The sequence below is a fragment of the Quercus lobata genome, chromosome 1 (assembly GCF_001633185.2).
Source record: "Quercus lobata isolate SW786 chromosome 1, ValleyOak3.0 Primary Assembly, whole genome shotgun sequence".
NCBI classification, from domain to species: domain Eukaryota; kingdom Viridiplantae; phylum Streptophyta; class Magnoliopsida; order Fagales; family Fagaceae; genus Quercus; species Quercus lobata.
This window is the reverse complement of record NC_044904.1, coordinates 48,230,291-48,258,155: the sequence shown is the minus strand read 5'-3', so window position 1 is coordinate 48,258,155 and position 27,865 is coordinate 48,230,291. Positions and strand designations below refer to the sequence as shown.

At 37.0% G+C, this 27,865-nt stretch overlaps 1 protein-coding gene across 1 annotated transcript; it reads right to left on the bottom strand.

Moving 5' to 3' along the window:
• LOC115991419 (putative RNA-binding protein Luc7-like 2) lies at positions 1–27,865 on the bottom strand. Its single transcript, XM_031115114.1, has 13 exons — positions 27,580–27,865; positions 24,698–24,750; positions 23,015–23,183; positions 22,872–22,935; positions 21,159–21,238; positions 20,800–20,953; positions 5,246–5,307; positions 5,029–5,091; positions 4,262–4,320; positions 3,833–3,914; positions 1,500–1,546; positions 1,133–1,378; positions 1–449 (listed from the first exon to the last, which is right to left on the bottom strand). The coding sequence occupies exons 1-13, from the start codon at positions 27,724–27,726 to the stop codon at positions 431–433; spliced, it is 1,245 nt and encodes a 414-aa protein (XP_030970974.1). The 5' UTR covers positions 27,727–27,865; the 3' UTR covers positions 1–430.

The window sequence follows — 27,865 nt, the reverse complement described above, 5'->3', positions numbered from 1 at the left end:
TGAACGAGGAAATCAAATTTTTTTTATTGACAATTTGTCCCAAAAAGATCTTAGTCCTGAGTTGCTATTTAATATGGATTGGTACCCAACATGATTCACATCACATTTCACCTGACTATTCAAGTAAAATGACCGACTTAAAAAAGTGTACACAACAAACCATATCTCACTACAGCAGCAGTAACTACTTAACTTACAGCCAAATATGAGTAGAAATTCAATTCAAGTCAAATAAGTGTTGAGCATACCTCTCAAACGCAAAGTTGAAAAAACCTAAGCATAATGTCATTATGTCCATCACAGGAGAATTCACAGCTCAACTCTCCTAAAAATTTAGAGAGAAACACAAAAAAATTATCTTTCCCCTACATGAGTTTTAACACTGACCTAGACAGACATTTTCAATCGCATGCTCCACAGTGAGGACCGTCTAGTACCGATCGTAACGCCTGAAAAAAAGAGAGTAACTAATTAGATAAGAACCACCAAAGGCTTCCACGTGCATATAAACGAGAGTGGATATATGAAATACACCAAGGTCATTATTTTTTTTTATAAATTCAATACATCTAGGACATATCTACAGGAATTATTTGATCTCTCATATGGTCAGAGTGTCCTATGGACCGTTCAGTGACCATAATAAAATGATTAGATTATTGGGTTGGCATCTAGCAGGATAGATAGGCCCACAGCATGGTGTATGGGCCAAGACATACAAGCAATACAAATTTGTAAAATTTCAGGCAGGATACTTATGTTTAGACTAGAAAAGTAATTGTCCGGAAGAGACAAAGAAGTTTCCACTTTAGACTGTCACACGAAAAAACATCCTTTTAGTGTGGATCTGAAAGAACTAGTTATAATTTGTAGTTCCCACCTGCTGAAAAAAATTACGATCATTTTTAATCATATGATCATATCATTGTATGTAAAAACTTCAGATCAAAAAACACCCACAAATTGCAATCATCCAATAACACTATCTAATAATGACACTCATGCATGAAGATCACTCCCAAAATACATCAATAACAACAAGAATGAGCTAAAATCCCTAGCTCCACTCTTGATAAGACACAGACAATAATAGACTAGAAATACTTGCAAAATAAAACAAGAGAGAAAATACCTGTGGCGATCATAATCCCTGGAACGTTCCCTTGACCGTGAGCGTGACCTGCGGCGGCTTCTTGAATCATAACTGCGGGACCAATCGGAATCTCTGTCACGATCCCGATCATATCCACGTTCACGATCATGATATCTATCACGATCTCTGCTCCTACGATCATAATCCCTTCCCTGATCACGACTATCTCCACGTTCCTGATCCCTGCTAGGTTCCCTGTCTCTGTCCCTACTTCGCTCTTTTGATCTATATCATTAATAATAAAATGAAAAAGGGTGAAAAGAATAACATTTATATAAAATTCAGGTACAGAATATATATATATATATATATATATATATATACAAACACACACAATATAAGTTACCTTCTGTCATCATGCCGATCAACCTTTCGGCTCTTTTCTTTCTCTTCCTGACAAATTAATTACCAAAAAATGTAACCATTGAAACCCCCAATTTGGATAACACAAACTAAAAATTAAATCAGAGATTTTAACCGAAAAAGGAAGAACATCAACAGACACAGTATATCACAAGGAAAAGCAGAACTACTTCAAGTTGGATATTATCATGAGGCAACAAAGAAATTAAAAATATACCTTTTATTGATTGGCAAAATCTTTAAGCTTTACAAATAAATGGCAGAATGTTTCCAGAGTATAGGAAATGAAAAACAAAATTGCGACAGCCACAACACAGATATTTAGACCATTATTAAGCAGATCATTCGCCAAAGTTGTCACAATAGCAAACTGAGTGTACACTGATGGAGGCAACTAGTTCTCGACATGGAAATAGATTGCTGAAAAAGGATAACTTATGGTAAGGAAAAGATAAATCCCAACAGATATCACCACACTCCCCCTCAGTCAAGAACTGTAAAATTCAATTTCCTTTCAGTCAAAAACTCTAGAAGTCAGCGCTACACCAAAACTTGATCCCAGGTATGTATGCTCATCGCAAGCAAAGATGCAGATTAGACCAAAAACAACTCCTTTGAGAAAGCTAATTCTCCAAATCTTATGTACATCTGCTTTTTTATTTGGTAAAATGACAAACCCTAAAGCAAGCAGCACATCAAATGACATATAACCAATAATCAATTAACCCAAATCAGTTCACCAATGCCCAACCATATCCTCTATCCACAACTCCCCAAATAGGCGGTGCTAACTTCCTGTCAGCTCCAACTCATCTTTTTGTATAGTTTTATGCCAGAAACCAATAGAAAGTTACACTTTGAACAATGTATTACCATGATAATGCAGCACCACTGTACCAACCAACAGCCTCTAGTGAAAACATTCCCCCCCCCCTTAAAGTACAGTGCCCCCCTTAAAGTAAGTGCATTCAACCCTTCAGGAGAACAAGAAAGAGGGTGGGGGTAGAGTGGGGGGCAGGGAGGAAGAGGGAGGCACAGAAAGTAAAAGGCTACAGCAGCACCTAAGTACATCAACATATATAGATGACACCATTGACGACAATAATCCACAAACTGATTGTCATCTTCTCTATAGTTGACAATCATGCTCACCTTCAACGCTGTTTGCACAATTTATGTAAACATTATTCAAAAGCCTAAAATCCTTAGGCAGCAAATATTGGGATACAAATAACTGACACGGGTCTTTATTTGAAAATGTTACAGGAGCAAAATGTATCTTATGCAATAGGTGTATGCAAAACTCCTCCCCCGCGTATGTGGGACCCATATATGCAACCCCACATGCCAGTGATGTTGCATATACCCGTTGCAAAAGATACCTCCTACAGCCGTTCTTTTGGGGCAAGGCTAATATCACCTTTCTCCAATGTTTTGAGGACTTCATGCCAGTGAATTTTTTAATGGCTTACACATCTTGAAAAGATTCGTTTTCTAATATAATATAAATGTACATACATTCAACTTACACTTGGTGTAGCTATTTGTTAATGTTGCACCACTTAACAACTTTAGATTGACTTAAAATCTGAAAAATCTCACTGTTAGAATACATGTTCTCTTATATATATTTGTATGTATGCATGTATGTATGTTTGCATTCAAGCACACCAATGTGCACAGGGACAGGCCACATCCAATCTGTCCCTGCCTTCAAAACCAACTCTAAATGCAGGAATATGAGGGAAGCACATTTTCCACACTTAAGGACAGATCCCATGTATATCAACGTCAAACATGTTTTGGACTCTATATACTTCTTCCTTGAGGAGTCATGCTCAAGAGTCTAACAATCTAAATGATAATGAAAAGGACACCAGAAAAATGCATAAAACATCCTTCTCCGAGGTAAGAAAAACTCACAGATCGAATACTAACTGAGAATCTCTATAGAAGAATGTCAAACATTAGACCAGCACCTGAACCAACATATTCAGAATACCAACTTAAGGACATTTCAAAAAATATGATAGGTAAAAAAATAGATATATCACATTAAACACTGCAGCATCAGTTTGATTATATGTTTTGACATTTCTTTTGCCAATGTAAAAACAATAGCATATGTACTTGAGTATTTAGGTAAAAACAATAGCCCATAGGTTACTGGAAGAAGTAAGCAGACTTGGTAGCCAATGAAACTTTTGTTCCTGCTCATTTGCCCTATGGACTACTGTTAACAGTTATGTGGAACCAACTTAAGTCAAAATAGATCAAATAAATAGACAATAAAAATAATCAGAACATCTTACATACCTGAAGCTCTGCTAACTTCTCGCGGATCTGCATATAACCTAAATGAAGCTTCCCCCCAAAATGATCAGCTAAACGGCGGTCACTGAAAATAACAACAAAAATCAAAATGTTTTGCTCATACTTAAAATGTCCAAAAGATCTGACAGAATATATACATGTACAGCACAGTTGCCCAATAATTTTCTAGCTGATAATAGCATGATCTACAAGCATAAAAAAAAGTCAAAAAAAAAAAAAAAAAAAAGACGCACATTCTTTAGCTGCAAAAGTAATCCTCGTAAAACTGGGCCCAAAAGCCTGCTGGTGACAAGGAGGTATAATTGTCGGGTCAAAAGCTGAAGACTTGAATCCCCAAGTACTAACTCTATGTTTCCCTAAGAAGAGCTAAGAAAATGTAGCAAGAATTGAGGACACAAGATAAAACATTACCTGTCATAAACACTCAAAAATGCTCCACAAATGTCACAAACACGTAACTTCTGATCAGTCTGAAAATAAAAACAGAAGAGTTATGTTAGCTTATCAAATTAAATAAACAAGCATATAATTTGACTTTGAAACATGGAATCAAAGAGACTTGTCAACCAAGGGCACATTTACATTTTAAAATGCATATGGGTACTTCACTTTGAAGAATACAAGGATCTTCTAAAGAGTTTAAAATATCCACAAAATCAACTAAGTATAAGCAGCCCCAACACTAACAGTACTTATTACTAATAAGTACTGTTAGTTATTACACTCTCTCAACACTTTCAAAAGTTTAATTATTACACTCTCCAAACTTTCCACGTAAGCAAAAGAGTCTCATTCTAGAAGAGCTATTTTTATGCCAACTGGACAACCCTTGCCAACTGAAGTACACATCTACCACCTTTTTTGTCATTATCCAATAAATTCCAAAGGCAGAAAATACAAAAGACCACAATTTGCTCGCAGATGAGCAGTGCAGCAGCAGATGAGCAATGGATTCACTACTACACTTACACAGCCAACATTTACAAAGATAATTCATTCGGTAAGGTTATCCAGTGTCACAATTTTACCCAAAGCAGCGGTCATCCAAAAATAAAAAATACATTCACTTAAATTTTGATTCACACTTATGTGAAGTTCAGCTTTAGCTTTTTCTATACCACAAAAAAGGTCATTTATATTAACAAATGAATAAATTGGCATGGGAATAATGGGCTTACAATCCGCACATCAGCAGCAGTGTACTTGGAGGAATCCAGAGCAGGCTCCTGTCGGGCAGGTAACTAAAATAGTAATAATAAATGATTAAAATACAAAACAGAAAGAAGGAAGATAAAGGAAGATAGAATGAATTCATAACAGAAAAGAGATAAAAATAAACCACAACAAAGTGAAACAAATAACTCCATAAAACAAGCTAGATAAGCATAAAAGAACCTTCTTAAGCGCTTCAGCCTCCTCCAATGCCTTCTGTGCCTCTTCAACCAAACCCTGCTCACCTGAAAAGGTTTCAAAAATAATTAAGAACAGTTTAACTAGCCAACAGAATGTCTTAAACTCATATAAAAAAGTTTAATTCCACAACAATTCTTACACAGTAAAATCAGACTCATAAGTAAGATTCTTAAAGTAATTTGAACAAACAAAAGTCTCATGCCAAATCCCTGCAGCTATACAAAAATAAACAACTTGTTTTGATGGAAAACCTTATGTAAAGATAGTTTTTTTGCGTTTTCCAGTGTTTGGTAGTATCAGGAAAGAAAAGAAAAAAAGGGTCAAAGGAAAGCTATCTCAAAGACTTCCCTTAGCAAAGAGGAAGCAGTGAGGCCTGGCTACCTCAGATTAATCACATATGAGGCCTGGCTACCTCAAATAAGCCATAGATTTTTCTGTCCATCTTTTTTTAGAGGTTTTGTTGCTCTTTGTTTTCCTTTTTTTATTTCGTTATGGGTGGTTCTACATTTGTTTTCATTGAATCTAAATCTTTTGAGTTTGTTGTCGAGGAGGGGGGGATCTTTCTTCTTGTTACTTATTTATGAACGAGGCCAGATTTCATTACGTTCTGTATGTATGGGGAAGGAGAGTGCTATGAGAATATTGACACACGTTGAGGATTTAAGCAATCTATGGGCCAATTTGCGAGAACAGGTAGGGAGGGTGACAAAATTTTTATTTTGTAACTGGGGTCCAACACCCATGGTTCTTTGATGCTATCTGAATTACATAAAGGCAGACATAAAGGGTCCATAGTAGTTCTAGAGGGGAAGTTGGGTAGTGGTTGGAGAGAATTTGGTAGTCAGATGATGAAGACGATTGCTCCAGTTCAACAGGGCTTCCTCAGTAACCAAAAAGGTGTCTCCAAGACAGTCATGGTGGCGGTGGTAGAACCACGGAAACACAATGGTGAGTTAGGGAAAAAAGGAAAGGAGAAAATCTCAGAAATTCAAATTTCAAACAATAGAATTTCCGGTGGAAATCGTGTGCCACTTAAAAGGAAAGTCTGAGAATATAAAGGTTCAATTTGGGGCAGACATTACGTCTGTCATTAATAGCCTTGCAAGTAGCGGTATCAAATATACACTGACCTTGGATATTTTTTGTGTGTCGAGTGTGGGAAGGAAGGTAGGTAGAGTGTGATATCATCTAATGTAAGTGAGGTGAGTCTGCAAAGTGAGGTGAGTCTAAACTCTTTTAAACCTACGAGGACAAAGCCTACTGGGATTAATCATTCGGTACTGCCTAAAGAAAATGGGCCAAAACCCAAACTGCCTAAAGGCATTGGGCCGAAGCCTAAATTGTCTGTTTGGAAACCTATTGGTGTGAAATAGGCTGGGCTGGATTCTAAGCCCAAAACCCAGCATCTAGACTCTGTTAAAAGACCAGAAGCGTGTCCCCAACATATTCCAACTCAACCAAGTGTGTCGTGCCTCATTTTGACGCAGCTAGAAAGCGAATCTTCAACTTCAGTCTCTCCAATTGCTGGTGTTCCTACTTCGGGTCTCCATCAGGCGAGTTCTAGCAAGTCATTCCAGCCCTCCGTTGGTCCGATTGTGAAGGAGGTGGCTCCCAGCCATCCTTCGCACCATGTGATAGCATCGGGGTCAGATTTAGAGGAGATTAAGGTTGCTTCAATAGTGTCATCTCAAAGTTCGGAGCCTATAGTACATGCTTCCGATGATGGGTTACAAAATCAGCATCTATCACTTAGGGATTTTGTTGGTGATATGGGAAAAGTATGGGGCAATTCTAAGTGTTGTTAAAAGCGCGCTTAAGCTCAAAGCTCGAAGCCCCAAGGCTCCAACGCTTTTTGCCTCAAAAGCTAAGCTCATTCAAAGAAGCACGCTTTAGCGCGCTTTTTGGAGCTTTTTTATATTTTTCAAAAAAGAAAAACCAAAACTGAATTAAAGCTATAAGATCTTGACATTATTGATATAAACCATTGATTTTGTATATTTTTAGTGTAAATTACTTATCAAAAAAAAATATTTTGAGTATAACTTGTCCTAAAACCCAACCCACAACCTCCCAGATCTTCTCTATTGTTATTTTTTCTCCTTGAAACAGTAACCCAACTAGATCCTTGGTACCAATTACCATGTTGCAATGTCCTCATATTCTTAGCTCATTCATGGAAAAAAAAAAAAAACGTATGATATAATATATGTGGTAATTGTTTAGTTACTTTAGTGGTTGATTTTGAACATAGCATACTAATTCTTCCAGAGTTATAGTCATTAAGTGATTAAATTCTTAACTAATATTACTAATTAGTCATAGGGGCATTATAAATATAGGAGATTTAAGAAAGGATATTACATGGAAGTACTGATATCTAGTTTATCCAAAAAAATAAAATGACTTGACTAGCAATTTTTGTGTTAAAATTGCAAAAGTAGGGCATATCTAAATGTTATATGAATTATATAAAAAAATTTATTTCAATTTATATGATAATTTGATTGTTGCATTTCTCATTAATAATAATTTTTAAATTTTTTAAATTATTTTTTAAAAATGTGCGCTTCACTTCAATCAGGCACGCGCTTGCACTTTGCGCTTTGCGCATAGGCTCCGCCCCTCGCTTTTAACAACACTGGCAATTCTAAAGATTAGGTACTTAGAGCTTCGTGATGGGAGGCAAATTGTGATTACTCAGTCCCCGAAATTGGTCTCAGATTCAATCTCAGAGAGTGAAGTTCTCCCAAGTATGGATTCTTTTCTTGGTGATGGGCCAATTATTAGTTGGGCTGATGAGTGTAATGGTGTGGTGGATTTTGCTATTGCCGGTATGGGTTCGGAGTGTGAGTTTTGAATCTAATGAAGGTATTTTGTCTTCTGAATGTAATGGTGAACCATTGGTTGTGGCATTGTTGGCAATGGAAAATCCGGTGGTATCTGATAGTAACCATATGGAGGTGGCTGAGAGGAACTAGTGGAGGTTGGGGGTTCGGAAAAAGTTGCTAGTGGTTAGTTACATTGTGGGTAATCAACAGGATCAAAGCCTTCAGGAAATCTATGGGGACTTCATTGGAAGGTTTTGAAGAGAAGGTTATGGGTTTGTTTTTAGCTTTAGAAGCTTGAAAAAATATATATATAAGTTGCATGTAGAAGGCTCACGGAAGAAAATGGTCAAGGTGGGCCAGAAAGGTCACCGGGAATTAATAAGTTTGGTGAGTACATGGAGTGCTGAAAATGAGTCAACTAGGGGAAGAAGTGTCAATAGGGATCAAGCTGTTGTGTAATATCAATGAATTTGAAAATTATTTCATGGAATGTTAGAAGATTGAATAAACAAGAAAAAAGGCTTCAGGTTTGAAATTTGATTAGGAATTGGAGGGCAGATATCATTTGTAAGGGTGCTTGTATTGTGGGACAGAAGGGTTGTGGAGATTTTGGAGGAAGCAGAGGGGTTGTTTTTCAGTTTCCTGTATGTTTAAAAATGTGGTTGATCAATTTGAATGGGCATTTACTAGAGTTTATGGGCCTAATTCTGACAAGGACAGAAGGTTGTTATGGGAGGAGCTATCTGGTTTGTGCAATTGGTGGAATGTACCTTGGTCTGTGGGAGGAGATTTTAATTTTGTGTGATTTCTCTCTGAATGCTCAGGCTGTCTTTTCTACTCAAGCTATGCATCAGTTTTCACATTTTATCTCTGAACACGGTTTGATTGATCTACCTTTAGAAGTGGGGATTTTCACTTGGTCAAATTCTTGTGAGGTTGTTTCAAGGTCGAGGTTGGATAGATTTCTTGCGACAACAAATTAGGAGGATAAGTTTCCTACTATTTGACAAAAGCAGTTGTCTAGGTTGTTATCAAACCATTTTCCAATTCTTTTAGAGGGAGGTATTTTTCATAGAGGAAGAAGGCCTTTTAGGTTTGAAAATATGTGGCTTACGGATGAGAGTTTCATAGAAAGGACATGCTCCTAGTGGGAGTCTTATCATTTTCATGGAGCTCCCAGTTTTATTTTAGCAAGTAAATTGAAGGCTCTGAAGGTTGAAGGTTGATCTCAAGAGATAGAATGTGGAGGATTTTGGTAATATAGAAGTGAAAGGGAAGAAGTCGTGGAGTGTGGAGTGATCTTCAGGTATTGGGGACTGTTGAGGAAATTCGTGTTCTTGCAATAGAGGAAAAACTAGATAAGGAAAGAATTAGCGGACAGTTGGAAGAAATTTTTTGGAAGCAGAAATCAAGAGTTTTTTGCATTAAAGAAGGAGATAGAAACACAAAATTATTCCATTGTATGGCCAATTCAACTCTCAAAACGATTTAATTCCATTGATATGCTTATGGTGGATGGGGTGATGTCTTCCAACCAAGGATCCATTGCAGAGTGTATTACTCGTTTTTATAGAAAACTTTACTCTGAAAATGAGATTCATCACCTTGTTCTAGATGATGTGGAGCTTGGAAGAATTTCTAAGGAAGATGCTATGTGGTTGGATAGACCTTTTGAGGAAGATGAGGTGTTAGGGGTGGTTAGTGGGTTCAACAGGGATAAGTCACCAGGTCTAGATGGTTTCTCCATGGTTTTTTTTCAATCTTGCTGGAGCATTTTGAAATCGGATATTATGGCTTTCCTTCATAATTTCCATGAGCAAGCTATGTTTGAAAGAAGTCTTAATGTTTCTTTCCTTTCCCTCATTCCCAAGAAATCTAATATCGTGGAAGTAAAGTACTTTCATCCTATTATTTTGGTGGGACTTGAGAGTGATGTATAAGATTATTTCTAAGGTTTTGGCCAATCGTTTGCGAATGGTTAACTCAGGTTCTCAAAACGTTTTTGTTAAAGGTAGACAGATTTTGAACTCTGTTTTTAATTGCTTCTGAAGGTATTGACAGTAGGATGAAGACAGGGGTGTTAAGGGTTATTTGCAAGTTGGATGTTGAGAAAGCTTATAATCATGTGAATTGGAATTTTCTTATGTATCTGCTTAGGCAGTGTGGCTTCTCAGAAAAATAGAGAAGGTGGATTATGTGGTATATATCAGCTGTCAAATTTTCTATTATGATTAATGGTACTCCGGTTGATTTTTTTGGTAGCACTAGGGGTATTCATCAAGGGAACCCATTATCTCCTCTCATTTTTGATATTGTCTTAGAGGCTTTGAGTCGTATGTTGGATGCCGCTGCTATTTGGGACAGTTTTCGAGCTTCTCAATAGGTAGAGTTTAGTTGGTACGTTGCTAACAATGTTTCATCTCTTACTTGCAAATGATACACTTATTTTTTGGGACGGTGACTCACCATTTAGCTGCTTTGTGTGGGATTTTCACCATATTTGAAGTGGTGTCCGCAATAAAAAAAAAAAAAACTTGTTGAAGTCAAAATCGGTACCAATTGGTAACATGCATAATATGAAGGAATTAGTGGAGATTTTAGGTTGTAGATAGTCTTCACTTCCTTTGAAATACTTGGGCCTTCTGATGGATGCTACCCATAAAGAGGAGACAATTTTGGAGAAGATGGAGCAGCGTCTAGCTAGGTGGAAGAGGTATTTATCTAAGGGGGGCAAAGTAACTGTTATTAGGCGTACTCTCTCCAGTTCACCTACTTATTTCCTTTCTCTCCTTCCTATTCCAAAGTGGCTAACCGTATGGAGAAAATACAAAGAGACTTCCTTTGGAGTGGTATTGATGCTCCTAAGGTACCTCTAGTGGAATGGTCTAAAGGTTTGTATGCCGGTGCAGAATGGAGGTTTAGGGATTCAGCAGCCAAGAAGATTTAATTCTGCTTCGTTAGGCAAATGGTTATGGAGCTATGGAACGAAGAGAGATGCCCTTTGGAGGAAGGTCATTGAGGCAAAATATGAGGATAAAGGGGGTGGTTGGTGTACCAAACTAGTGTCAAGGACTAACGGTGTTAGTGTGTGGAAATCCATTAGAAGTGGTTGGTTGGACTTTTCTAAATTTCTTCGATGTGATGTGGGTGATGATACTAGGGTAAAGTTCTGGGAGGATGTATGGTGTAGGGATTGTTCTCTTAAGGAAGCTTTTCCAGAATTGTATAGTATTAGTTGGACAAGGGAGTATTCTGTGTCGGAGGTTATGCGCTTCTTTGATGGGAGGCTACATTGGGACATTTTGTTTCATCGTCCATCGCAAGATTGGGAGCCAGAATCATTGGATCTGTTTTGGGATGTGTTTTCTTCCACAAATGTGCGGGGCATCGGTGTTGACAAACTTTGCTGGAAGCCAGCAATAAGTAGATGTTTTGAGGTTCAAGGTTTCTATCACTCTTTATCTCCTCCTTCCGTCACTAGTTTTCCTTGGAAAATGGTGTGACAATTGAAGGTTCCTCCTAGAGTAGCGTTCTTTTCTTGGACTGCTGCCTTAGGCAAGATCTTAACTAAGGATAATCTTTGGAAGAGGCATATTGTTGTGTAGAGTGGTGCTTTATGTGTCAAAGGTGTGGGGAATCAGTGGATCACTTTCTTCTTCATTGTCCTATAGCATATGAATTTTGTTTGGTATACATTGGATTATGCCGTATAAAGTTAGTGAGTTGTTAGCTTCTTGGCAAGGCAAGTTTGGTAAACATCAAAATATAGATTTATGGAGGTTTGTGCCGCATTGTTTGTTTTGGTGCTTATGGCGGGAGCGGAATGCTAGATGTTTTGAGGATTGTGAACAGTCTATCCTTGACATTAAGTCTTTCTTTTTCCGTACTCTCCTTGATTGGAGTTTAGTTTTGCCTTCTTATTCTTGTTTCTCTCCCCAATCTGATCATTGTAATCTAGGTTCTTGAGTTGTGCCACTATAGTACACTTCCAGTGCACTTGGTTTTTTTTTTTTTTAATAAAATTTCTTATGTTACTCATAAAATAAATAAATAAAATAAAATAAAAGACTTCCATTATTTAGATTGGCCTAGGATGGAGTTGTTTTCCACTAAAATTTTCTAGAAAACAACCCTATCTTACTGCCAAGATAAATAAGGGAAGTCAAAAGATAGTTTTTTAGCTTATTTTAAGGTTGCTACCAAATATAGGAAAATGAGATAGTTTTCTAGAAAATGCTTTTTGGAAAATGATTCATTTTCCAAAAAATGTTGATGTTAATGTTGAAAGACTGTAAAATGCGTAAAATGCCGAACTTCACATGTGACAATAAATTGTGAGCAAAAACTACATTTCATTTATTGAAAAGTTACACAAGTAACTACTAGGTCTTAAACATAAAGACTCCACCGTACACTCCATTCTTAAAAGAATGATTGGTGCTGCAATTCATTGGTGGATAAAACCAGCATTAACCATCAAGAAAACTTTGCTTAAACCAAAATTTATTTTTATAATTGCAGACAGCTTTCAATGGCCGTTAAGAGGGACGGTAGAGACTTAGAAATGTACAAAAGGTTTTGATGGTTTCAAACGACCCCCTTTGAAACAAGGAAAAGAAAAATAGAGAAAAAGGGAAAGGAAATTAACAAATGGAAAAACAAAAGGTGAGCCACCCTTTAGGGTGGCAATACTATATGAAAGGTGACGGTGCAATAATAGCAATGTTAGATAAACAATATCCTCTTTTTTGAAGTCTAAGGCTAAGGCAAAGCCCAAAATAAAAGGCAATGGTAGTCATTAGTTTTTTATGTTTTATTTTGAGTTCTATTTAGTTATTTTAAAGTCAAGGGTATTTCAATCATTTGAAATGGTCAAGTCTGGCCATAGTTGTGTGCCTTGGGCTTTCTTTTATTAATAAGTAAGCCTTATTTATATTATGGGTCTACATGTGGGCTTTGGTTCAATTCAATTAGGTTTTGGTTTTTCAGTCAAGTAGGAGTGCTTCCTTTTATTTATTTATTTTTGATAAGTAACAAATTTTCTTAAATCAAAATAAAGGCACAACCGAAGTACAAAGTATACAATACGTACACCCCAATTAAATTCTAACATTGCAATGATCAACCAAATCTAATAGGTTAGAAGAAGAAATAATCCTGACGCAACCATCCATTCAAAAAAAAGATCTAAAAAGCATAAATTTCATAGCCAAAAGAGTCCGTTCACATCCCTCAAAGCTTCTAGAATTCCTTTCACCCAAATGCACCACATTAAATAATGAGGAATTGCCTTACCAATTTCTATGTGCCAATGTCAACCAAAACCACACTGCCAACAAACTAACGGCTCTATTACTCATTTAGGTATAACCCACTAAACCCCAAAAAGGCTAAACACCACTTTGACAATAGAAATGAAAAGGTAAATAATCAATTGTTTCTCCATTTCTCTTGCTCGTGCATCACAAACTACCATAGATATACATCTTTCAAGTTGTCTATAGTTAAGATTCTTCCCAAAGCTGCAGTCCATAGGAAGAACACAACTCTTGTCAAGGCCTTCTATTAGAAGTTAAGATTTAAGGTCTATATATGTGCGTTATTATTATTTTTTTGGGGGGGAATGGTAAGCTACACACACACTCAATGGATGTTGAACACACGACCTCATTAGCCTTCCTGTTATTATGGAAAACCAATTAAGCTAAAATTAATTGGCCTATATAAGTGTGCTATTGTTCTCAAACAAGTTAGAATTGATCAATAAAATATTAAATGTTTTGAGGATTTAGTCAAGTTGGACAAATTATTCTTTTCTCCCTTTATCTGCTCTCTTTGTTGTTGTTTCTTGTGATAACATTCACTGATGTTCATACAACCGCTAAACACCTTAAAACTATCTCTTTTCCTCCTTCCTTACAACCTCAAATCAAGCCACCCAAAAACCCCACATAATTTCTTCTACCAAATTAACATCAGATAACTTATCTAATCAACCCTATAATTCCAATAACAATCCTAAAACCCTTTTTGACTGACTATCATGAAAAGAATTGTAATAGATAAATGATGGAGTGCAATATTAGTTAACCATAGGCCCCAGTTACTAAATGAAGTTTCATTGTAATACAACTAGGGACATGATATGCCAGGGTAGTATGCAGCCTCCTCTTCCCCCCTCCCTTCCCCACCCCCCTCCCCCACCCCTCCCTCAACCAGTCCACCCTCATCCACCTCACCTTCACATTGGAGAGAATGATAACTCCACGGTGGTTCCAGGTGAGAAGGGAGAAAAATGGAGCAATCCTAGTGCTGAGCCAGTATCCCCAAGCTACTTGGATGGGGTTGAGCTATTACAGGAAGGGTTTGAGCAACTCATGCTTCTGTGGAAGCATAGTGAAGAAAATCCTAGTGGTTTTATTCACAGAGAGGAAGAAAGTGGTTTTTTGGAGTGCTCACCTCTATCTAAATGGGATCCTAATGAACAAAAGGAGTTGGAGGTGATCCAGGAAGCTGTTGAGGGTGAGGTTCGGGGATCAGTGGTGAAAAATTCGAAATGGGTATGTAGCCAGATGAAAAATTTATGTCGTATTGTGGGTTTTCCTATTGTCAAGGACAAAGCTTAATGTTTGGCTTTGTTTTGTCTTCTTGAACAAGACTGTATTGATGTCGTGAGTGTTGGGACTTCTAAAGAAATTGTGAACTCAAAGCAAAAAGGGCTTAGGGAACTTAAAGGTTTGTTTTCTTTAATTAATTATGATGGGGTAGTTTCTAAGGGGAGGAACAGAGATTTCTTCGTAGGTTCAGGGGTGATTACCAGTTTTAAATGAGTTTACGACTGCTATCTTGGAACGTTAGGGGATTAAAAAATCCTCAGAAGCAAGAGGTTTGTAGAAATCTTCTCAAGGAGTGGAAGTGTGATATAGTTTGCTTTCAAGAAACTAAGCTGTCTTCTTTAGACTCTCTAGTTGTTCGAAGCCTTTGGGGTAGTCCGTACCTAGATTGGGTGGCTCTAGATGTAGTTAATACTGCAAGGAGGTTGCTATTGGTTTGGGATGAGAGTTTTTGAAAAAGTTGATTGTGCTAGGGGTCTTTTTTCTGTTAATGTTTTACTAAAGGGGGTTGTAAATGATTTTGTTTGGGCTTGTTCAAGAGTGTATGGGCCTAATGATGATAGTCAACAGGGTGCTCTATGGGAGGAGCTTTCAAGGATGCACTCCAGGTGGAATACGGCTTGGTGTGTGTTTGGGGATTTCAATACTATTCGGTTTCCAAGTGAGAGATTTGGTTGTGAGGCTTTTAGTCCGGTTATGTTTGCTTTTTCAGACTTCATTGAGGCTAATTTTCTTGTGGACTTACCTCTTGAAGGGGCTTCGTTTACTTGGTTTAGAGCTTCGAGGAGGGATTGTATGTCAAGAATAGATAAAACCTCGGCATCGGTGGATTGGGTTGATCACTTTGGAAACATGTCTCAAAGCGTACTCCCTCGGGTTGTTTCTGATCATTGCCCTCTTCTGGTGGTGGCAGGTAGTATTAATAAAGGTCAGAGCACCTTTAAGTTTGAGAATAAGTGGTTGAAAGAAGAGGGTTTTGTAGAGAGGGTTCAGCAATGGTGGAATGGGTATTGCTTTTCAAGTTCCCCAAGCTTTATTCTGGCTCGTAAACTTAAAGCTCTAAAAGATGACTTGAAAAAGTGGAATAAGGAGGAATTTGGGGATCTGGCCTTTAGGAAGAAATGCCTTTTATTTGAATTGTTGGTTTTGGATTCTAGGGAGGACTTGTTAGGTCTTTCAAAGGAGGATCAAACTCGTCGTATTCAGATTAAAGGTGAGATTACACATCTTGCCTCTTTGGAGGAGATTTCTTGGAGACAAAAAGCCCGAACCTTATTTGTGGAGGGGGACAATAATACTCGCTTCTTCCATCGAGTAGCTAACACCCATAGAAGAACTAATCATATTCGGGGTATAGAGGTGGATGGTGTCCTCTATGAGGATGAGGAAGAGGTGCGGGCTAAGGTGGTCCATTTTTATCAGAGTTTGTATGTTGAGTCAGATATTTGGCACCCATCTATGGATGGTTTAGAGTTTGCTAGTATTAAGGAGGATGAGCGGCTTGATTTAGAGAATGATTTTTCTAAGGAGGAAGTGGTCAAGGTTCTCCAAGAGATGGAAGGTGATAAAGCCCCAGGTCCTGATGGTTTCACTATGGCATTTTTTCAAAAATGCTAGAGTGTGGTGGAAAAAGACGTCATGGCCTTTTTTGATCATTTCCATAGAAGCTCAGAGTTTGAACGGTCTCTGAATGCTTCTTTTCTACCTTTGATTCCCAAGAAAAATAATGCTTTGAATATCAAAGATTTTAGGCCTATCAGCTTAGTGGGCAGTGTGTATAAGCTTTTGTCTAAGGTTTTGGCAAATAGATTGAGGCGGGTGGTGGATAAACTTATTTCTGAGTCACAGAACTCTTTTGTTGGTGGCAAATAGATTTTGGATTCAATGCTTATTGCGAATGAATGCTTAAACAGTAGACTGAAATGTCGTACTCTGGGGGTGGTGTGTAAGTTAGACATTGAGAAAGCATATGATCATGTAAATTGGGACACTTTGTTTTATCTATTGGAGAGGATGGGCTTTGGGAGTAGATGGACGAGTTGGCTCAAGACTTGTGTCACTGACATTCACTTCTCAGTTTAGTTAATGGATAACCTGTTGGTTTCTTTGGTAGCTCTAGAGGTCTTAGACAAGGTGATCCTTTGTCTCCCCTCCTCTTTCTTTTGATCATGGAGGTTTTAAGTTGTATCTTGAAGAAAACTGAGGAAGGAGGTTTCATTCAGGGTTTTCATGCGGGTCCTAGTATTTCTACCGATATCTATATTTCTCACCTTCTATTTGCTGATGATACCATTCTTTTCTGTGATGCCTCTAGAGAGCAGATTCTTTCTATTAGGCTGGTTTTGACTTGTTTTCAAGCTTTTATTGGTTTGAAGGTGAATGTGGGGAAAAGTGAAATTGTCCCTATTGGGGAGGTGAGCAACATTCAAAGTTTGGCTAATATTCTTCAATGCAAGATGGGCAATTTGCCTATGCTTTACTTGGGTATGCTATTAGGAACCTCGTATAAAACAGCCTCTATATGGAATCCGATCCTTGAGAGGATGGAAAAGAAGCTTTCAAGCTGGAAGCGGCTTTATTTGTCAAAGGATGGTAGACTCACTTTGCTGAAAAGTACCCTTTCAAGCCTTCCAACTTATTACCTTTCCCTTTTTACTATCCCTAAAGTTGTGGCTACTAGATTGGAACGCATTCAGAGGAACTTCTTGTGGGGTTCGTCAGTTGAGTGTTTCAAATATCCTTTGGTGGCTTGGGAAAAGGTTTGCCTACCGCGCGAGTTGGGTGGGTTGGGAATTCAGAATTTGGCGTCTTTTAATCAGGCCCTACTTGGGAAATGGTTCTGGAGGTATGGCCATGAAACCACTCATCTGTGGCGAAGGGTCATAGCCATGAAATATGGGGAGGGAAAAGGGGGTTGGTGCACTAGAGCTAGTAGAAGGGCTCATGGTTGTGGGTTATGGCGGAGTATTAGTGAAGGGTGGGATAATTTCGTTAAGCATTTCTCTTTTGTAGTGGGGGATGGTTCTCGTATTCTTTTTTGGCATGATAAGTGGACTAGGGATGTTCCTCTTAAAATTCTTTATCCTCAGTTATTTTTGTGCTCAACTAATAAGGAGGCTTGTATTTCTGAAGTGTTAAGCCCTCCAGTGGGTGATAATGACAAAGTGTGAAGTTTAAGCTTTTAAAGGGATTTCAAAGATTGGAAGTTAGCGGCTTCCTACTCTCTACTTCATTTCATCCAAACTCAAATTCCTAGGGGTGGAGGGTGTGAGAGGCTTTGTTGGGATCTTAATGGAAGTGGGAAGTTCGATATTCGGTATTTTTATCATAAGATTCAAAATGCAACTCCTTCCACTTTCCCTTGGAAGGGCATTTGGAAAGCTAAGGTTCCTAAAAGGGTGGCTTTTTTCACGTGGACAGTAGCTCATGGTCAAATTCTTACCTTGGATAACCTTATGCTTCGTGGTCGCCCTTTGGCGAATTGTTGTTGTATGTGCTATTGTAATGCGGAATATGTGGATCACCTGTTACTTCTTTGTCCAATAGCTCATTCTTTGTGGATGTATATGCTTTGGCTATTTGGGATCGATTGGGTCATGCCAGGTTCAGTTGTGGACTTATTTATTTTGTTGGTATAATTGGCTTGGGAAACATAGTTCTAATATTTAGAATTTGGTTCCAGGCTGTTTATTGTGGACCATTTGGACCGAACGGAATCGGCAGTCTTTTGAAGATGAGGGGAAAACTGTGGTTCAGTTATTAGAGCTTTGCCAACAGACCCTCTTTGATTGGTCTTGTTGTTGGGTTTTCTCGGATTGTTCTACCCTTATGGATTTTCTTTCATCTATTAGAATACATTAGGGGCTGCTTCTGTCTTTTTGTTCCTTTTTCCTTCGTTCACTACCGTGAACTCCTTGTATTTTTCTTGCTTTTCTTTTATTAATAATATTCTCTTCTTACTTAGGCTGTGTTTGTTTCATGTAAGTGATTTTCCAGAAAATACTTATTTTCCGGAAATGTTATTTTCCGGAAAGGAAAATATTTTTAAGTGTTTGGTTGCATTTCAGAAAATGTTGTGAAAAATATTTTTTGGTGTTTGGTTGTATGGTTGAAAATGCTATTTTCCTACAAATTTTTCACACGGTAATTCAACTCACGGCAGCAAACTCCGGCAATCAAAAGCCACAACCACCAAAACACCACCACCACACCACCACAACACCACCAAAAATCAAAATCACACAGAACACCAAAACACAAATAAAACCCAGAAAAAAAAATCATATTCCGGTCAAATTGAGAGAAGAAGGAAGAGAGGGAGGACGATCGGTTTTGGGGTCGAGGACGATCGGTTTTGGGGTGCGACCATCGCGATCGGGGACGAAGAATCGGTGCTGCGACTGCGGCGATCGAGGACGACGAATCTGGGTTCGCGATCGGGGACGACGAAGGGTGTGATTCGAACGGCGATCGGGGACGACGAAGGGTGCGATTCGAACGGCGATTGGCGTGAAGGCGAAGTCGAACGGCTCGGGCTCTGGGTTCGTTCTCTTTCTGGGTCTGGATTGTTCTCTCTCTCTCTCGCTGCGTTTGTTCGCCTCTTGTGTTTTGTTGCGTTTTGGCTGAGTGTGTTTCTCTCTTTTGCGCGTGCTACGGAAATGGTTTGAAGGTAAAATAAGTATGTAAAATGATTTCCGGGTCAACAAGTGTAAATTTTGGTCAAACGGAAATGATTTTCCGGAAAATCTATTTTCCGTCGCTGCCAAACGCGTGAGTTTTACGGAAAATCATTTCCAGAAATGATTTTCAGTCGATTCAAACACAGCCTTATAAATAAAAATAAAAAATAAAAAATAAAAAAAAAGAAGTTTCATTGCTTATTGGCCAACTCCATGTCAAGGGTAAAGCAGAGTCCTATGTTTTTCATAAACAGTTGCTACCCCCAACCATGTGCCACTTTCATAATCAAAAGCGAGGAGAGCATCAGTTATCTTATCCCAAAGTTACACGGCCATTTTGCCAACTAGCATTTCTACTAGTAACTTAGGTTGGAAACTACTATGGATTGTTGAATTGGGGTCCATATCTCATTTCCTTTATATGGAAGGCTGTCTTCATAGGCGCTGGGACCAACCTAAGAGCGAGACAAGCCAAGAACAGGCTAAAGCTTGCAATTTGAAGACCAAGTCATAGTCTACTGAACATCCTACAAAGTGACTCTTGCGAGGGACAACTCACTTTTCAAAAATCACCCCACAAGTTGAATTCTTAACAATTTCTAAACCCTAGATCCAGAAGTCTCCTAACCCTAAACCCACCCAGATTACAAGTACGACAAATTGGGAAATTTGTCATTCGTCAAAAGGCTACACTTTAAAGGGTACATTCTTTGCCTATTTGGGGTTGGGATTCTGTTGACTTGAAATTGGTCAGAACAAGTAGAATTTTTTTTTATAAATATAAATAACGTACCTTATTGAAAAATATAGTCAATGTATAAAGGGCGTATACTAGAGACAACCCATCAGGCCATCATATTTGTAAATTACAATGATCAATAAAATCTAAAAGAGATGGAAAAGCAAAGGAACACATGATCATTTACCATAAATAAATTCAAATTTTCAAAAAAATTCCAACAAGAAGTTAACATAGGTAATTTGAATTCCTTCACAAGTAACACTTGGAACTGACATGTATTCACAAATACACAAAAGGATCTAATTAAAAATAATAATGAATGATCAAACATAACACTGGTTGAATAGAGGAAAATCCCATCCCCAACACAAAAAGAAAAAAGAAAGAGAGAGACAGAGAGATCAGTAGAGGCAGTTATCAAACATCTTGTAGAAACACACACTGATACTTCAACCAAAAACTTAGGAGTAAATAGAATACAACAAATTTAACCAAAGAAAGGGGAATTACTAAGAACAAAAATGTAAATCAGATGTTGTTATAGCATGACAAGACCAACTCAAGGGTTTCCCCAAATAATTGTGTAGTATAGAGCACTTATAAGGAACGCTTTAGATTCAAACAACAGAAATCTAGAAAGGACATAACCGAATAAATTTTAGTAGTAACTTACCAAGATCCTCAGCCTTCTTCAACTTTTCATTTATCATTTCTTGTGTACGAGGATCAGGAGTAATTACAGGCAAGGGTGCCAAAGGTGGTGGGTTTGGCAGGGGTTGAGGTAAAGATGCCCTATCCTTATTGAAGGCATCCAGGAGAAGCATGGACTGCACCAAAACCGATGAAAGATACATGTATGAAAGTCAGAATATAACTATATAAGTCAATAACTTTTTTTTAAATAAAATAAAATAAAATCATGGACCTTCTACTTATAGGTCAACATCATAGAACAATACACCAAAAGAACCTAACAATACAATTATAGCATCAGCATTGACAAGCCAAAATTTGTCTCAGAGCAATCATCACCTGTTTGTCTGCTCTTTTGGTTCTCAGTTCTTCTACTACCTCCAGAGCTCGAATCTTAAGATCTGTTTTGCCTTCAAGATCTGCAAATGTCACATTAAGTTTTTCATTAGTTGCTTAAAATTTAAGCAACCTTCTGGCGCATATAACTAACATTTCCACCTTTAGGAAACTTACAAATCAAACTCTCTACATATGTAGACCCAATCAAAATGTAAAGTGTCAGGAACTTTTTCTTTTTAACAAGTATATATAACTCACGTGTCCATAAGGGACCGAACCAGCTACCTCAAACTCGACGTCAATAATTAATAGAATCAGAATTGATATACAAACAAAAATACAAGATGGAAAAATGAGAAATCTGCAAAAGTTAATTATGCCAAAGTGTACTAACTCTATACAAAGGACCACATGAATTAGTACATTCCACAACTTAACAACTGACAAGATTCCAACTTCTTCTAACCCTTAGTTACTGTGCTCAGTGTTGGTAAAAAGCACCAAGGCTCTAGCCCTCTTTGCCTCTACAGCAAGGCACACTCAAAGAAATGTGCTTTAGGTGTGCTTTTTTTGTGCTTTTCCAATAAACTCAATGTGCTTTTTTGGAAATTAATTAATCTAAAAATAGATTTTTTAACAAGCTTTTATAAACCAAATCTAAATTGTTGCCATAGGATGTTAACCCTATTGATATAAACCATTTATTTGGTACATAAAACTCAATGTTATGGCCTACTGTTATCAAGTAAGCCAAAGGTGAAAGGCAACCTTGAGGTGCTAAGGCCTTATATTGCTTAAGGCATGAGGTGACAAAAAAGTGCTAGCCCGATTAAAGCAAGGCGCCAAATAATAAAAATAGTTATTATACATAGATAACTTAAATCATATGTACCTCATGTATTGAAATATTATTATCGTGTTTTTTACATATGTTGAGTGAAGAAATTAGGTCGAATAATTAATTTCAAAATAGACTTAACACAGTTTAGGGCTTTAGGCTCTATTAATTATTCTAACAATAGGTTTTATAAGAAGCTTTCATAAATTAATTCATCTAAAAATAAATTTTACAACAAGCTTTTTGTTAATAAATTAATCTAAAGATAGATTTCTTAACAAGCTTTTATAAATTAATAATCTAACAATAGGTTATACAACAAACTTCTATAAATAATTAATCTACCAATAGGTTTTACAACAAGCTTCTATAAATGAAATATATAAAAAATTAGATTAAAAAACAAAAACAAAAAGAAAAATAAAAATTACCGAGGCTCTCAATTTAAGTTGCTCGCCTAGGCTCTAAAGGCGCCTCGCACCTTAGAGGCTCCTTAGTGGTGCCTCTCCTCACCCAGTTGCCTAGGCGAGCACCCAACTCTCCTTTGACTACCATGGTTGCTATATATTTCCCAAGCCCTCCAACATTACAAATTCTATAAGACCTATATGGGACTGCAATCACCCCACACTCCACCATTGATCTTATTTGACTAAATCTTATAGACTTATACACATTAAGTGATTAAATTATCCTGATAATCAGCATTGGATCAGCCTGGCAGAAGGTACTACTTGCAATATCAACATTCAGGAACCGTTTAAAGAAAATCCTAATTCCTAGCAAACCCAAGATATTAAGCATCCAATAATAGCATTTACTATATCTCTCTCTCTCTAAGACAAGATTCCTAGACAAACTATTATATACATTACCATATTGATCAGCTTCTTTCAACTTCTCCTTGATCTGCTTAGATAGCTCAAGTACCTCAGGTGTCTGCAAACCCCACAAAAGAAAATCATACATCTAAATTCACCGAAAGATAAATAACAATATATTAGGGGTCAACTATCACCTGTGTAACCTCAGAGACAGAAATTGCAATAGCAGCCTTTGCATCTTCAGCTTCAAGGCGTCTAAGAGCTCTAGTAATTTTCCTGTCACACTCAAGAATGAGCCTATCTATAACATCCTCCAGGTCTCTCTCATAGTTATCAATCGCTTTTGCTTTTGCTTCTTCATATCTACAAAGAGTTAAGCAGAACTAGAGATGAAGTTTGACCATAAAATATGAGACTTTTGAGGCTTAAGCCCTAAAAATGCAACAATGCCAAATCACCAGGGGCTCATCCCACATGAAGGGAAGTTAGACACATGAAAGTAATTTACTTGGCAGACTTAAAATGGTCCATAGCTAAAAACCTTAAATATGCAAACTCTATGACTTCAACATGAACTAGATGACTCATTCTGCAATTAGCTACTCTTTAATATGTTACAATTATTAATGTCCCAATATTTTTTTATCTTTTTTTCAATATTATCCATATTGTGGCAGTATGTAGGTTGAGGATTCCAGCCTGCTTCAAGAAAGGGCTGAAATTGAAAATATGGGGGACTTCACCAGCTGAACTTTACTGATCAAAAACAAAATAAAAAATATATATATAAGGGAATGGGAAGTCCAGTATGGAATTGAAAGCTCCAAAATGTTACATGACTCTTTATCATGCTGAATTTTACTGTTCATAAACGAAATAATGGGATTCCAACCCTGAGAATTGTGAGATGCGTCAAGAAAAAATAAACTAGGTCATCAAATTAAAATCCCTCACTTACAAATTTTCTGCCATCGATCTAAAAAAACAACTAATGGGTGTTGTAAACATTTCTATAAAATCTATGTTTGTTTGAGCACTCCATCCAATTTTGGCAGTATACTAGGATTAAAAAGTTCACAGATTTTTTTGGCGTTAGGCTTATAAACACAAACCATGTACCCATAGTTCATTACATTACGAACATAATACTTAATCAGTTAAAAAGTCAAACAATGTGCAAGATTTTCCTTTAGAGTCGGATCCATACGTAGATATTTTTCAAATTGTAACTCTTTAGGCTACTTCGTGTACTTTCACGACGTAGTCTCATTTCAACAAAATTATTTTTACCTATCAAAAATAAAAACAAAATGTGCAAGATTAGATGTTTCAGTATCAACCCATTCACACTTTATTAGATACTTCTTTTTTTTCCATTTTTACTATCAGTAAATTACACGTGCATCCAAAATGTGTGCTATTTGAGTAACAGCTAATTGGCAACAGGATATTTCATACCAGCACATCCATTTACAGGGTTAAGACATGGAAATTTTGGGTGTAAAAGAAAATTAAACAAAAGAATATTCATATTCAATTATTTATTTTCAACATACGTACTCCTCCCCCAAACTCATCTATAACTATGCATGCCCACCCACTCGTAATGCAATCAATAACAAGTAATTGACAGAAAAGGAAAAAAAAAAAAAGGTGAATAAACAGATTCTTCTATAAAATAAATCAAAGATGAAAACAATTCTTTTTTATTAAAATGATGAAAACCCATATTGACCCAAGATCATGCTAGTGGATTAAAACTACATAATGGATGATAGATTTCCATTTCCAGCATCTTGCCACCAGTTATATGTCCGATATTTTAATTGGGGAAAAAAGACAAAAATGAATAGATTTCCCATGAGTAATAAGGATACTCTTTTCTCAGCTGCAATGAGTGAACCTTTGGGCAAGGACCCATATCCATTTTCTGAAAACAAAAAGAAAATGACAGATTTAGAGAATTAGAAGAGATTAAATAAGGGCAAATTACAACTCACTCACCTGTGGTTTGATTGAAATTTAAGTTGCCTACCTGTGATTTAAAATCTCATGATGCAAGTGTTCCGCTGGATTCTTTTTGATCTTGTATTTTTATGTTTTTTGTGTTTATGGAGAGAGACATAAAAGTGGAGCAAAAATACATATTTAACCATGTTTTTAACAGAGGTGGGTTATGAAACTCTAATTGAGCTAACCTCAGTAAGTAAGGCATCAAATTTCAAACCACAGGTAAGTGCAACTTAAATTTTGGCCAAACCACAGGTAGGTAAATTGTAATTTGCCCTTAAAATAATTATCTAAATAGACAATGATGGCATAGATAGCCAGAACAAAATACTCCTTGATAAAAGAGTGTATGCATTCACAGCTTAATAACCATGGGATATTTTACTTAAACAACAGGTGAAAGAACCCATAAACCAACCATGTTCCCATAAAGATAAAGAGGGAAATAGAAATGGAGAAGAATTCCCTCTAAATAAATTCATGAATAAACCAAGTCCCAAATAAAACCATACCCAGTCATCATAAATCAAGATTAAAACCTAAATCATTAACACAATGAATATATATGTATATATATTTTGATAAGCAACACCATGATAAAAACTCAACCATATAAGTAGAACTATCTCCAACAGAGTTGTATTAAATGAATATTTACCTATTTTTTAAAATCCAATCTAAAAGTTACCAAAATGTATGCAAAATTTCAAATTCAAAATTGTCTTACTTGAAACAAAAGAAACCAACTAATCCATGAGATCCACTACCAACAAGAAATAATATGAATCAGCCAAAACCAACCCCACCCCCCATTTTTATAAAAAAAAAAAATAAAGTAAAACTTACTTCTATTTGGTGCCTTCATTGAAAACAAGCTCAAATTGGGGTGGAAATTCTTCTTATAAGGCTACAGCTACAGAGTCAAGATGCTTTCTTGCCAATCTCATTCATGATCAATGTGGCAATAGTGTAGTCAAAGGCGTTCTAGGCGCTCACCTAGGCGCCTGGGCAAGGCGAAGCGCCATAAAAGCACCTCAAAGGCACTAAGGCAAGGTGCCACCTCTGGAGCCTAGGCACTCACCTAGATATTTTTTATTAGGCAAGAGGAGAGACCCTCGGTAAATTTTGGCTTTTAAAGCCACTAATGGCATGTTTTGTAAATTTAAAGGGCTGCAAGGTTGGTTTTAAACTTGTTATCCTTAGTGGGGATGAGCTATCACCCACTAGTTCAAATAAATTAATATTAAAAAAAAAAGCATAAGACAAAAGATCCAAAGAATCTTCAGGACCCACTCTTCAACAACCCTATTTAGCAATTTTCAAAGCAAAGCATTGCTCTTTCTTCTTAGGTAATATTTTTATTCTTTTATTTTTTTATTTTTTTTTTACACTCTCTTTCTTCCTTTTCTCTTTTTTTTTTTTTTCCTAAGTTCTCTCTCACTAACTCCAACAACTCTCCCTCTCTGTTTTTTCTCTACTTTTTTTTCCCCTTTACCCTTCTCTCTCGGACTCTGACTGTCTCCAGCAACTCTCTCCTCTCTGTTTTTTCTCTGCTTCTTTTTTTCCTTTACCCTTCTCTCTCAGACTCACTATCTCACAGCAACACTCCCCTATCTTTCTAATATGAAGTTATGAACAATATTTTGGTTTGACATTCAGACTTAGTTGATATTTGGATGGAGACTAATTTTTAATCATGATTTATGAGTATGATGCATAATGCATGTATTAATCGTTTGACACAAACATAGGCTCTGTTAGGATTCAAACCCAAAAACTGGTTTTATAGACCAGCTCCTATCCACTAGGAATAGATTTAGATTTATTTATATAGTATTCTTATACATCAAATACATTAGATTGGAACCCTATATGTAAAAAACCTATATTTAAAATTTGGCGCCTTGCTTCACTCAGGCTAGTGCCTTTTTGGCGCCTCGTCGCCTCAGGCAATACAAGGCTTTGGCACCTTAGGGGCACCTTTCGCCTTTGACTACCTTGGTGGCAGGAAGTTTGAGTCATCCTATGTTGCTACTATTCACTAGATAAAGAGGCAAGAGCCACTCTTGCTTTCACTCATTTGGCCAAGTTCAAAGTTCTAGTACCATAATGCATATAATGATCTATTCATGCCAAGAGCCTTGTAGCCCTACTGGGGCTTCCTTGTATTCCCATCGAAGACATTCAGGGTTCAAGTCCCCCCTCCCCAACTATCGAATTTTATAAAAATAAAAATATAAAAAAATAAAATAAAATAAAATAAAAAACACACATCGAATTATCAACAACAAAAAATGTAATGATCAATTCATGTGGTTTGACTGGTTTCTTCTCGTACATGTAGGCCTGTTCATTTTAGCTCACAATACAGCTTATGTAAATCTTTTTAAGAACCACATTTTTTTTTCTTTTTTCCTCAGATTTCTCAACAGATCAAATGTTAAATATTCTCAGCAATCAAACAGATCAATTGTACTCCAGAAACAACAAATTCATTCCCCTTTCCTCTAATTTCTCAGCATCAAAACAATCATTCCATCCACAACAACTACCTTAAGCTCGCACAATTTTCAACAGTTAGGATTTCACCATTTCAATTCTTGTTCTAATTTAATAAAGAAACTAAAAATAACAGAAATAAAATCCAAACTCCTAAAGCTCACAGACTATTAAACGATTAGGGTTTTGAATTTGGTTCTAAATCCATAGACAAAAGCAAACTAATTAGATTAACAAAATTAATCAATACCGTTAACTGAAAGAGCTCGTGAGGGCAAAGTCCGACGAGATAGAGACGACAAACGTCGCGATCATAGTACTTGCGATTCACCTCACGAACGTCGCCGTTTCGATTCGCTCCCATTAACACATCGAGTTGCTTCCTTATCGCATCCATCTCTCTCTCTCTCTCTCTCTCTAGAAATCTAAAAACTTTCTTTCTTTCTCTCTTTCTTTCGCTCTGAAACTCTATCTCACTGAGAGTGAGATTTTTTAGGGTTTGAGTGTTTTTTTAGCAGACTAAAGGTGTCGGGGTT